Below are 13,761 nucleotides of genomic sequence, written 5' to 3'. Positions count from 1 at the left end.
AGTCAGTGGTGGTGTTGGTACATTGCATGATGTTATATCAGACGAATAGGCCTAAGCATTTGTGGCATTTGCAATACAACATTATTGTGATGTCAGGTATAGTTCTGTTCATTCGTCAACATTAGATAAAAACATACGAATATCGACCATCGAAATATTCTTTGAAGACTTTTGAAATGATGTTCATGTACTAGTACATTAATTAGGCATTCATTGCGAAACGATTTGTTTATTTAAGAATTATAACAAGCTGGCTAGCGTTTACAAACACAGAATGCAACTCGTCGTGTTTGTAATTCTTGAGAGACAAGTCGGTCTTAATCCACGCTCTGTCAAAACCTTTGTCATTTGAGATAAGTGCTTCAGAATCCGTTCTATTCAATTAATCCAACCATATTGTCATTTGAGAAAACTGTTCCACTATCTGTGTACATTAACAGAATGAGCATTCATCAAATAGAATCAATCATAAAACACCACTCAATTACACCATTACCTATTGTGAGATAACACAGATAATGATAGTTTGTTGGGGGTATGGACTTAGTTGAGGCAGGGGGCTTCCCTCGCAGCTTCCGAGCAGCGGGCAAGCCTCAAGTTGCGGACAATGGCGTCCACTGTCTATTATTGCTAACAGTCGTCATCTAATTACGAGAAATTGTTCGGAAATTACAGGATTTGCGGAAAACATGTAGGTAAGCGTTGACAAGAACAACAAAACTTGCAATTCCTTTTTGGAGGAGTACGCGTCTCTTAGCTCAATCTATCTTATAATAATGGTATCTGCGTGAGTGCCGCAAACGCTTGGCCAACCGACATGGCGCCCAAATGTGTGTGTCTTTTACTCTGAAATTGTCACTAATTCCAAATGGGCGATGTTTACTTTGGAGGGACCACTGATTAATGTGGTCCGAATCTTGGGACATGCGAGGAAAGTTTGCGTGTGCAAGTCGGTGTTTTTATTGGTGGCGAGGCCCCTGTTGTTTCTTTTGTTACACGAGTTTCTGAATTAATTTCTTAAGATATTTATCAATCATTGATTAGGATGGATGCCTTTATTGGTAATTACGTGTAGAAGGCGAACAATTATACAATTTCGTTGCATTTGACACGAAATCAGTGTTTCTATGCTCCTGGGGACTGTATCAGATGAAAATATTGTGACGATTTAATAGTTGAGGTGATGAAAATATATTCAAGTGTTTGTGATTAGTGTCATTTACGGCTAGCCGAGGCTGCTGCACATGTCCTTGTGAAAATGTGTTATGATCTTCGCGAGATTCAGGTAAATGTGGGTGAAACAATCACAAAATCTACCTGCATTTCAAGGGCTAGCTTTCGACAATGTGCATTTACGCACCTGAGATTTCGCCCCAGTTACGAAGAAATTAACTCAACATTTGTCGCGGAAGAACACCTGTAAGGCGAACTTAATGTATTCAGATTTCAACAATCTGTTCTCTGATAATCACCATCATGGCCACTTTGTAATTCCATGGCAACATTTGAATTCGAATTGATACAACCCGCATGCTGTCTCGATCAAAAGCATATGGTTCTTCGTCGTAAAATATATGAAATGGTCAGATGAATGAATTGAAACATGCCCAAAACTGGCTATTGAATACATTTTTGAAGTGATTTCCGTGAAACCAGCGTTTCGGTGTTTTTAAACATATTTCTGAAAGTTATGAAACAGGTAGAATTGATATATATTGTATACAAGTAGTATTTGATATATTGGTTATTTGCAGGTTTAATGTCGCCTGGTTATTTCCTTTCCCACACTTTCCTCCATGTAGTTTTCCTAATGTTGGATCCTCTTATCTTTTCAGGCCATGGGGGTGTCAACCAGCTCGGAGGGGTCTTCGTCAACGGGCGGCCCCTACCCGATGTGGTCCGGCAGCGGATTGTGGAGTTGGCCCACCAAGGGGTCCGGCCGTGTGACATCTCAAGACAACTCAGAGTATCACATGGATGCGTCAGCAAAATATTGGGAAGGTAAGATGTGATTTTCTCTCAGCATATCTTTTTCACAAAAATATCTTGCCATGGAACCCTTGCCATGTGTGGTTGCTTCTCCAATGGTAATGGATAAAACATTGAAAAATCAAAGCTCTGGTGTCCTACATGTACATTCAGTCAAACTTCCAACTACTGAACTTTAAAAGTTATATATCTTCGCTGTATTCACTATCAGTAACTGAGGAGAGAAAAGAACGACTGGTCACATATTCAAAAATAGTTTGATGGTACGTAATGAGAGATGCTGTTGCGCTGGATTACTGTAGAAAGTCATAATGTACCGATTCGCCTGATGGTGCAAGACTTCAGTCTTCAGTTGTCACAAACCAACCATACGTGGAGAAGCAACGAGACATGACATTTCACAAAAAAATACATCGTCAGAAATACATTCTCTATCCCTTAGTATATTGTATATAGTTCAGCCAGACAAAACCTGTTCTTATCACTTATCAAATTTCCGAAAACAGTTGGATGGTAATAAGGGTTTACTTAGGTGGACATTAGCATACAGCTGCGATAATAAAAGGATGGTGTAAGTTATGTGCATCAATTAAATGTGTTTTTCCTCTTGTACAATAAGTTGTCGCCATTGCTTCAATTCCTTTCGAAGACCGTGTAAAAAATACTAGAAACCACATTTCCGGGAATTTCTTACTGAACGTTTACTATCGCTAAGTATTGGGGTAAATTGTCCTGGAATAGTTTTATCAAATATAACGCAAAGTTCCATATCAAGTCAATTCAAAGGCAAAGGAAATTGCGTTAATTCCCAAATGATTCTACGACCCCAAAGTCTTTAATCGACAATACTTGCAACATATACATGTATAGTGTAATTAACAATCTCAAACTCATAGTAATTATCGAATTTTCAAAGCTTTCCTCCTAATTAACATTTTGCGGTTTGTCAACTCTCGTAACGTGATACAGTTTATCAGTGCTGCCAACAAGAGTCGAATCAAACCACAGTCAGGTCATTAACTGCTGTAATGACAGAAATTGGGAACGACTAGCTGGCGCGTTGTAATGTCCAGTATGAAATGGACGCCGCTAAATGGATATCAACGCCACTTAAAATGTCATTTGTCGCAGTCCATTAAGTACGTGATTACACTAATTAAGTTTTAGATTAAACGGAGAAGTACTTTCCTTTATTTCTAACTTGTGAAAATGTCTTATTTGTTGATATTTCGGCGACGAATTTTTAGTTGTTGTTCAACTATTCTTGCAAGCCAGATGTTTGGATGCGTTGTGAATGCTGTTTTCGGCCAGGGCGTTTTTTACTTTCGTTTTCTTTACTCACAGTGCCAGATTGAGACCCGCTGCTCCAAAATTAAAGCAGTTTCTTCATTTAAAAGTTAGTTTACGTTTGTGAGTACAATAATATACATGGTATAACAAAACTTTGAATAATCCATATTTTCATAATGATTCATAACTCGCAGGATGTAAAACCGACAGAGACCAATTCAATCACATACCTTCTTAGTCATTGTCATTGTTTTCATACAAACGCATTAATTCCCGTCTTCATATAAATTGCAGATTTAAGCACTCGGAGCATTCCAAATGCGCAACAGGCCTCATCATTTTAATGTAAAGATTTAATTTACCAACTGCATAATAGTAAATCGTACCCTATGCATATTTCATTAGAAACAATGTCATTTCGTTTTGAAGTATTAACGTTGATGTTGGACAGATGCGACGGATAATAATACAGAATACATATTTTACCCTGCATTTAAGACAACAGGTGTCTGGAACTAAGCAAAATCATTTCCCTTTTAAGTACAGCTTTTGTTTAAAACTACTTAAAAGGCTACAATACGACAATTTTGAAAATCAATCTTCCTTTTTATGGTCGAATTCGGATTTGCCTTTAGACATACCTAATCATTGGTAAATTTTAAACAGATCATAGATAAGTCATTGCACAAACACACTGCGCCTTGTCTAGACCCGTGTGCCTACATATCAAGGTTGGTTACCCACGTTGACAAACCCACCAGGTTCTAGGGCCTAGGCCTATTCAATGAATTGACGTACTTGGATAGACTTAAAATTTATGATGCAAATCCACCGAACATTTTAAGTGCCATACCGATCCTCAGCAAATCTAAGCGTCATAATAATCAGATGACAAGTGTTATAAGCTTGCACCTGGATCTACTTAAACACATAACTTTAAGTACAATAAAAAAATGATTTCAACCACTATCTTTGCCAAAAACAGGTGGACAGGCTTACGCAGACAATATTCTCATTAGGGTATCTGTAGCGATCTTTTGTTTGTTACCCATATGGGGTATAAAATGACAAAAATAGTCAACTGCCATCTTATATTTGATCAGAATAATCTGACATACAGATGTTACAGATTTTTAAAACGTTTAGTAAATGTTGTGGCGGTGGATATTTTGACAAAATTGCTATAATTTTTGGTCTGCTGGCCTCCTCATGCGGGTGACCAGACACCACCGCCATACCTGGGAATAATACCGCGCGATGATTACAGAGAAGGCTGTCAAGAGTGGTCAAGAGGCGTACTTATACTTGATCCTCGGGGACCACCTTGTAGACTCGGATGTCACCAGGTCCTCTTCAACCGACAACGCTTATTCTTTAAATTGGCTTGTTTTATAAATTATAACACCACGACATGTTACATTATTTCCATAGAGTACGTTTTGCAGACTACAACTTCCAGTGGTAGGAGTTGGTCCAATTCTGGTACAATACAGAAAAACTGAAGAGTGAAACTTCAATTTTTCAGTGCTTTTCTGACGTCACATCCTTTGATGCTGATCCCGTGATGACTGAGTTCCGCTTCAGACCAGTTTTGTAATGCATACTTTCATTTAATGTCAAAACAATACTTGTGTAGAGCAGATTTTAGTATAACCTGCTCTTCGATTTCTACTGATTGAGAAAAATAAATAAATTGAAGGGCCAAAATGACAGACAAAAATAACTTCAACCGACTCTTCAAACTAAATCAGTATGACAGTGTTGCCCCTTGTGGTCACTTGATGTCAGGCGTCCGTCAACTATGTTTGTACACAGCGTTCTCAAGTTGACATTAAACCCTCTCCAATGGTGTAAGCTTTTTTAAATTGGTCCGATCCTAGCCCCTTTAAAAACATGAAATAATTACGACTGAAGCTTTGCAGTGCAAAATGGCTTGAACATGACTTTTTTGTCGTTAAATGGTCAGTTGGCGCTCCTTGGAGATATCAACTTACATGTAGAAGTTGGCACCTCGTATCAACCCAGATTCATATAATTGACATATTTTGCTTTAAAGGCCTACAACGTTCGTTAAAAATTTTAAAAATTTAATCTGTAATTGAATATTTAAAATCCCATAGCGTAAATACCCTTTCTATACTTATCATGATTTTACCACGACACGTCTCTTCTACTAACAACGGTTCTGATTCAAAAATACTAACAAACTTTTAAAAATGCCAGTACATCAGGAGCTCATATGTATGTTTCCAGGTACTATGAAACCGGGTCAATTCGACCTGGAGTGATAGGGGGCTCGAAGCCCAAGGTTGCTACCCCTAAAGTTGTCGACGCCATCCTCCATTACAAAGCTGAGAATCCCACAATGTTTGCCTGGGAAATACGTGATATGCTGCTATCGGAATGTGTCTGTTCACAAGAAAATGTCCCCAGTGTCAGTTCAATAAATAGGTAAGGTTATTTATCATGAATCATATTGACAATTTCAGATATTATGAAACGGGGTCTATTAAACCCGGTGTGATCGGTGGTTCAAAGCCCAAGGTGGCTACGCCGAAGGTTGTGAACGCCATTGCTAAGTACAAGAGGGAGAACCCGACTATGTTTGCCTGGGAGATCCGGGACAGGCTGCTGGCTGAAGGGGTGTGTGACCAGGAGAACGTGCCTAGCGTCAGTTCCATTAATAGGTAAGAAGATAAACGTACGGTGTCTCACCCTCACTTCCCGCATGGCGTTTATCTTCGGTGTTGTTTGGCTGTCACATGTACTGGTATTCCTTGCCTATCGATAGCACCGACCATTGCTGCCCATTTCAAAATGGAATAATTCCAGCAAGTCGGCATCAGATCAGTTGTAACAGAAACCAACTAAAGGTGGAGCTATATGCAAGGAAAACTAGTATCTTTGTATAATAAGTTTTGTTCTGTTTTTACACGTTGTACATACGCTAGCTTCACTTATCTAAGACCTGTTCTGAATCAGCATTCAATTCAAGTGATGTACACGGTCGTGTACCGTCGTGTTCCGACTTGACCTTTGTTTCGATGTCGTAGTTATTAATCAACCGGTCTTAGATTGGTGAAACTTGAGTATATTATTTTCTCCTAAATTACATGTAGTATTTTTCTTCTTGCTTATTATAAGTTTAATCTGTATCTTCATCGACCGGAAGTAGCATGAGAGGCTGTACAAGATGCTGAAAATATGATGTCACTCCCTGATGAAATTCTTATATTTTCCAACTTTCATCAACTCTTTTTTTCCATAATTGCATCTGATATCAACAGTTTTGGAATGTATTCGTATCAGTATCATTTCTCTTCCTTATCTCCAAGCATGTTTTCAATATTGCTGTTGTAATCCCATGGGTTTTCCCTCCAAAGCCCTGGTAATTCCACGTTTTATAAAAATCCATTCCGATGTCGTCTGTCTCAAAACGATTCAATTCAAATATAAACTGTCTGGACGAGAAATGACTGAAAATATGAAGAGAAATCATTAAACTGTGGCGTCACTTTCCTTCAAGTCAATTAAACAGTCAAAATGTTACATCGTTGACATTTTTTGAATATCTCCTTCCACTTTCCGATTGGCGTTACAACTCGAGTGGAAGTTATGTCGATGCTTTCAAGTTTTACTCGGCATTCCTCGTCTATTTTGGTCGCCATGTAAGGTCCAGATGCTTGGAATAGTCCCGAGATTGTCCGAATTGCAGCGGTGCCATACGGTCCGGCCATCTTAGCAAGAATCACTGTCCACCATTGAGTGCCATTTGGCAAAGTTGTTGAAGACCACAATCAAGCACAAAAGATTTGATAGTGAAATCTGCAGCGTCTTTCGTAACACGAAATGAATTGCGTAATCCAGTCAAAAGGTCAATGGGTGTAACCAAAATGCCCCCACAGTCTATCCAAATTGAGGATTCACGAGATCCAATTCACTCTCAATTGGTTGTCACAACAAAGAGACGATGTTTAGGAATGGTGTTTACATGGAGTGGGGGAAAGGTGACCACAGTTGACTCCATAGTGACCATGTTTATGAGGACTATCGTGACTTTGGGGGTACTTTCTCAGGGATATCGTATGGTGCTACAAGTATTGTTCTTGCATACCAATGCTATGATGCACCACGAACTGGTATGACTTCGCTTGACTTTCTCAACCCACTCATGGGTAGTGTGGGATTGGCTTTGATGATTTACTAAAATCAATCTAATTCACTTTAAACGATGTGAACAAAGATCCAACTGAAAGAAAAAAGTTTCAGGCAAAAAAGATTTTAATACAAAATCTACCACCAAATTCTTCACTGGCACACAAGCAGTTTGATGTCATATGATCGTTGATGGCATTTTTTATTGAGGCGCATGGCCGCTGATGCCAAGAGAGAAACCAGCAACAGACAACGCCGTCTGCTACCTGCTGCCCTGGGAGTGGTCAGCGCCCGTCACGTGCCATTCTCGTGTGACATTATTGGTATTCGTGACTGTTCACTTGCCCGCCAGATTCTCAAACAGTTACGGGAGATTATTTAGAAAATAGTCTCATCAGACACGCCTCGCAAAACAATGGTGGTTTCATAGACTTACAATGCGATTGATGTATGCCATTTTGTTATCGAACCGAGCTAAGATAAACAGATATTTCAATTAGGCAGACGATGGCTGATGAAAGAGCGCCATTATATTGGCGCAGATTAAACTTGTGCATCACGTGACTTGTCACCTTCCTTTCATCCGACATTGTGGTTGGAGAATGATCAAAAACAGACATAGCGGGTGATTTTATAAGGAGAAAACCATAATGTGATTAAATTCAGCCGTCCCCTGTCCCATTGCCGGCCGAGTGGAAACTTGGAGACAGGAGCGTGCGCCGTCGTCTTATCCCCCCGTACGATAATCATCTCTGGGCCATCAGGCTAAACCCAGTCCGATTGTTTCAGCCTCAATAAAATTGATTACAATAAACACGCAACAGCTACGTAAATTACAACGTTTTCTTTTCCGGACGTCCGTAGTTCCAAACTTTTATGTTTTATTTCAAGACGTGTCACCGACAGCACGGGATCCGTGCATGAACTCGACAGTAGGGTTTCCCAAAACCTCCCGCACGAGATCTCGGGAAAGGTCGTGTGATGTGCGTTGCGCGCGCCGTCTGTGTCATCAAATATGAAATCCCCGCGCCCGGTCTTCGGATAGGCCACATGGCCTTCTTACTCTCTATTGCACAACCTTTGTCAGAAGGCAAACCGTCATCAGCCTTATACAGAAGCAAGAGCTCCTTTCACTCGACTTGCCCGATCAATTACGCCACTCAATTTTGCAAACTAATCAAAGTGTAAAATTGCGTTATAAATGATCATCTTATCCAGTGGACCGTTCTCCCGGATGGTGAAAGAGGTTTTCCCATCGTGTCTGGACCCGGGCCGTATGAGATCATACTCCTGATGAGTAGGACCTTACACCCTCCCCGATCTCGCGATACAGTCATTGCCATCAGCCGCCCATATGACATGGTATAGGCGGGGAGAAACCCCCGAAACATGGCGAAAACTTGCCCGTGTCACCTCAGTATAATCAAAAAAGGCTGGAAGTTAAAACAGACCCTATGTTTTGATAAGATACTGTTCCCTTAGCTTATAACTGACAGATGGTGGTACACTTGCAAAAAGATTCCTATCACAGAAAATTTTTGCTAAAAATACATAAACGTCACTGATAAAAATGGCAAAAAAACACAATGATGTTACGGTCATTGTATAGCAGACAAAAGTATCAAAAATTATCGTGTTTCCATCTCTAAAAATATCGGGTACAATTGCATGTTGTTTCACACGATATGTCAACTGTATTGTACCACGCGCTTACACGCCCCGTGATTGATGTCATGAACTGTATCGTCGGAAGTGGTGTATTTTTTGCTGACATTACATCTTTTAAGGTATCATTTTCATGTTTCTTTCCCAGTGAACTCATCACGTATTTTTCAGAAAATTCAATTCACTGAAACCACTAATTATGACATGACAACTTGCCCAGCATCCACGACATGGTTTGGAGCGTGCATTTTCCGTCTAAACTCCCACTAGAGACAATTCTACAGTGAACAAAGCCAAAGTTAGCACAACCACTGATCACAGATTGTTATCTCAATGCAACGTAGGACACCTGTCCGTCCAAGTTGGTTGGTTAACTACACGGACTCACTCCAAAATTCAATTACACTGCGTTAGATTTTGCCCCAATCCTTCTCGGGTCACTTCGTTTTATTTTCACGAGATTTCTCTGTGTAGACATTCACAATTGCAGGTTGTCTCCGGCAATTTTGTTTCAAAGGTAATTCTGATGGTGTCCTCTTGGAAAGTTGTTACTGTTGGTAATAGATACGGGCGTGATGTCTTAGGTTTCATTCCGAGTGCCCTGCAATCATCGGGCCATGCGTAATCGGACGCATCAAACCGTAAGGAGGCAAGTTCTGCTCCCACTATCTGCATCTGGCCCTAAGTGGAAGAAAATGACACACGCAGAAACAAAGGCTTTGGTTATTCAAAGTCCACAATGTAATGAACCTGATCTATATTGAGTTAATGTCGAAAGTAGATGGATAAGAATAGGGGAATCTTTAGCTGTTGTGTAAAGACATTCAGTTGGGCAATTCGCGTTCCGGCGTGAACTCCCGAGAGAGTTCGAGTTTTCCTTCTGGCGCTTCGATCGCCTGAGAGCTGGCAACGGGGTGTCGTTTACATATTTATTAATTGTAAATCTATGAAATAATTACACCCCGATGTTCTTTTCTTAAATCGTGACACGAAATCGCCTAATAGCTTCAGAGCAATGTTATAGTAATTAGCGACGCGCTAATGAAGATGTTATTGCTCAGAAACGGACGTCACTAAACTAAGACGTGATCGGATACCGAATGAGCTGCCGTCATCTACGCATTTTGTAACCGGAGCCGTGGAAGTGTTTTGCGTAGCCAGCTGCTTCTTTACTCTCTTGTTTGGTTGTGACATTTATGACAGTGAAAGTGCATGAGAATTTACAAGCCTTGGGGCAGTGGTATTAAAGACACTCGCTACACAGGCAAAAGTTTCTAGAATCTATGATGCTTTTTACAAACTAAGTTTTACATCGAATTTCCCATTAAGATTCTATTTCAAGTGTGTAGATGTTGGATTCAGAGCAGTTTGTCGAATTCCATCCGTAAACAAATCAGTGGAGTTGTCAGGAACTATTGGCGAAGTATAGCTTAAAACATGTTTCAAATCAAATACTAGATTGACAAGAGCTCCGGGCCGAGGCTATGACTATACATTGTACCTCTAGTACACAACGCGTTCAACCCGATTAAAAGCTATACTTCTCCCTATCTTTGCTGCTATCTTCTTGGCCAAAACATGGTGAATACACCAAGACAACAACTACAAAACTATTCCCAAAACATTTACCTTTCAAGATTTACTTGAACCGAGTAACTTGCCCGTAGTTTAATTCCAAACAATAACATCGGACATTTCAAGTGAACGGTCCAACACCTTGGATGTGACACCGACCTCACTTCTGTTGAGTAGTCTCTTTATCGTGATCTGATTGACGGCCAAACAGACTAGAGGGACCTCTTGACCACTTCTTGAAGTTAATGAATCTCTTTAATCCATCTAAGTGCATTTTCAACACTTTTTACCTGGTCGTGAACTTGTGACCAGGGACCCAGCTACCAAAAAAAATGTAAACAAAATGCCCTTCCTGGTTTAACCCTCAGTACCGCAGACTTGCCTACTAAATCTGAAAACTGTGCACTTGCGGTGTTTTCTATGTTACGGTTAGTAATTAAATTTAATCCATTTCGGAAAAGATTATTCTTTTGCAGACCAACCTTCCCCGAAGATCTACTAACCACAACCACCCTCAATCAAATTCAATAAATCGTGAAGACTTTAATCGAGCAATATTCTCTTTTAACGGCTTTCCAGAATTGTACGAAACAAAGCTGCCGAAAAGCATAAACACAACCCAGGCTCCCCAAGCGGTAGTCCAGGCCTGCCACAGACGCCTACTCCCATGGATGCCTTACTAGCCCAGCAGAAAGCCGGCTCCTTCTCCGTCAGTGGAATACTCGGGATGCATACTCCCAATGGTGCTGCTGCCCCTGTCCAACAGTCCCCTACCGGCGAGATGTCGAACAAGCGGAAGCGAGAACCGGAAGGTGGTAAGTTGAATACTGTGTTTTGTTCTTTTATTTTGTCCTTCACCGTAAACCCCTCTTTGTACACCATTAACCTTTTTTTGGCAGACAATCACGAAATGTTTATAGTTGGAGAAGATTTGTCTCTATTGATATTGTCAAGCATTTGGTGATAACAAATAACCAAAAACCACATGACATTTTGAAATATCCAACTTTATCAGATCGTGGCAAAATATTTTATGCACCATCATGATCCAATCTACCTTTGTTGATAATCCGAGCATGTCACAAGAGATGACTTTATTGCAAGGCGGACATATGCCCGCTTTAATCAGCCGAGCAGGATTACACAGCAAATCTGATCAGAGCCAACCAATCAAGATGGCCGCCGCGCTGAAAGCGATCCGTGTACACTGGTGATCGTCAATTGTGTCTAATCTGATTTTGAGAATAGTCAAGATCGACTTAATCAAATAATATGTTATTGAGAGAATTATCGGTGGTGGAATAACATGGAATTGTATCAGTGGCCCCCTGTCATTGCCCGGACATCAAAACCTCGTTTTTCTATTAAGCAGTAATTTCATTAGTTGCGGAGAGCTTGCGGCGTAGCATCAAAGTCGCGATCTCGTCGCCACGGGAAGACTCTAACTCTCGTGTTAATGAGGAGAGACTTGTTTTTATTTTGAGGCGGATGAGCACAATTAAGATGACACTGCCACCTTATCATGGCATCATGATGGCAATTGGCGAGAGATGCGGGGATTACTATTGAGAATAGAATGATTACACAGATATTTTCTATGGCGATACCGGGCACCATCTTGATTTTCAAGTGCCTCTCGTCTGTTCCCGTCGCTGAGGACTTTGTTGCAAATTATTGGGTGGAGAAAAAGACACTCGTAGAAGTAATCGAATTACCTTATAGCGATGACATGGGGACTTATACAGTATCTGTTTCGAGTTGTTAAAAACCGAGTAAATACTACACTCTTAGAAACAAAGGTTTATATCGGTCAACACAATATGCACCTTATAGAGGTTTTTCAGAATCTCATCAAAAGTTTGTTTGAACTCTCGTGTTCAAACGTACAGCTATTTGAAACCATCGAATGACTTTTGCAAGAGGATGAAGCTATTCGTCCTTTCCTTTATCACGGGCGTGGTTGCTTCGTCGTGCTTGTCTATAATACCCCAATAAGCTACCTGAAGATCCGTAACTGCTTCCCTAAAACATATAAACCATGATCACCATCCACGGTGACTTGCCCCTCTCCTAACCATCACATCTTTACCTCATCTCAATCAATCACGAGTCACCCAGTCGTAGGAATCATCAAGCTATTCCTCAGCGGCCTGGCCGGTTCAAACAACAATCATAACCCTAATCACATTTCGGCCAATTTTCGGAACGGGTCGGCTGGTAGATTAATTGCGAGGCGAAAAGATGACTCGGTGGTCACCAAGGGGTGGAACCTGTTCGCGATGACTGTCTACCATTGTCTAGGTTCGAGAATACACCATTCAAGATGAACACACTCGAAGATATTGCCTCATTTCGATATGGTTATTGCTTCTTTCAACAAGAACAATAATAATTGTTTCTACTTTTCACTAGTTTTCCTAATTTTCTCCTCAGGATTTTGCCACTAACTACCACAAACCCATACATTCTAATCTTAAACCTACACTTGAAATGTCCCTTTGACAAAGTGACAAATCATCGGGAAGTCTCAGTTCTTATCTCTGAGGTGAGAAGTTGGAATTCGTCATCTTGACAAACTTTGTTTACTGACTACATCACGACATATATATTGATGCACTGGATAAAACGGACGGTTTGACAAATCCGTAAATGTCAGAAAGACACAACATGCAGTGATGCAGACATAAGAAAGGTCACCACAAAAACCTCGATGTGGTTTCATCGGATAACATGGCACTAAAGGCGCGATAATCCAGCTGGTGTGAGCCTAAAGAATGATCATTACATTTTTACAATGGGCTTTATAAGCTGCTATCAAGTGGTTTTGGTCTTTCCATCTGCACTGCCACAAGCAGCCAAACCTCCGTCACCAGAATCTATTAGAAAGTCATTTCCCGTACGCGAAGGGCCCATCGTCGCGACAATCGTGTAAGCAGCGCTCCGAGGCATTCGGAAGAATGAGTCGCCCAGGACAATAAGGTGCACATTATGTAAATTTTTCTCTGGGGGTGTTGGGGAAATTTATTAATCAATCTGAGTCTACCCTCGGGCGGCTTCCCTCGACTTTATGGTGGAGATCACGCTGAG

General features: G+C 40.7%; 1 protein-coding gene across 12 annotated transcripts in view; it reads left to right on the top strand.

The window, feature by feature from the left end:
- Nucleotides 1–13,761, top strand: part of LOC135492075 (paired box protein Pax-5-like) — a 77,385-nt gene that overhangs the window by 50,122 nt on the left and 13,502 nt on the right. For 10 of the 12 annotated variants that reach the window (XM_064778236.1, XM_064778279.1, XM_064778254.1 and 7 more), the window contains 3 exons: nucleotides 1,836–2,001; nucleotides 5,533–5,730; nucleotides 11,254–11,489. In XM_064778236.1, coding sequence (XP_064634306.1) covers nucleotides 1,836–2,001; nucleotides 5,533–5,730; nucleotides 11,254–11,489 — 600 coding nt within the window. Of the gene's footprint in view, nucleotides 1–1,835; nucleotides 2,002–5,532; nucleotides 5,731–5,768; nucleotides 5,967–11,253; nucleotides 11,490–13,761 lie in introns of all 12 variants that reach the window. The other 2 variants (XM_064778245.1, XM_064778321.1) reach the window with 1 other exon arrangement.

The sequence above is a fragment of the Lineus longissimus genome, chromosome 1 (assembly GCF_910592395.1).
Source record: "Lineus longissimus chromosome 1, tnLinLong1.2, whole genome shotgun sequence".
Lineage (NCBI taxonomy): Eukaryota > Metazoa > Nemertea > Pilidiophora > Heteronemertea > Lineidae > Lineus > Lineus longissimus.
This window is presented reverse-complemented; position numbering and strand designations above follow the sequence as displayed.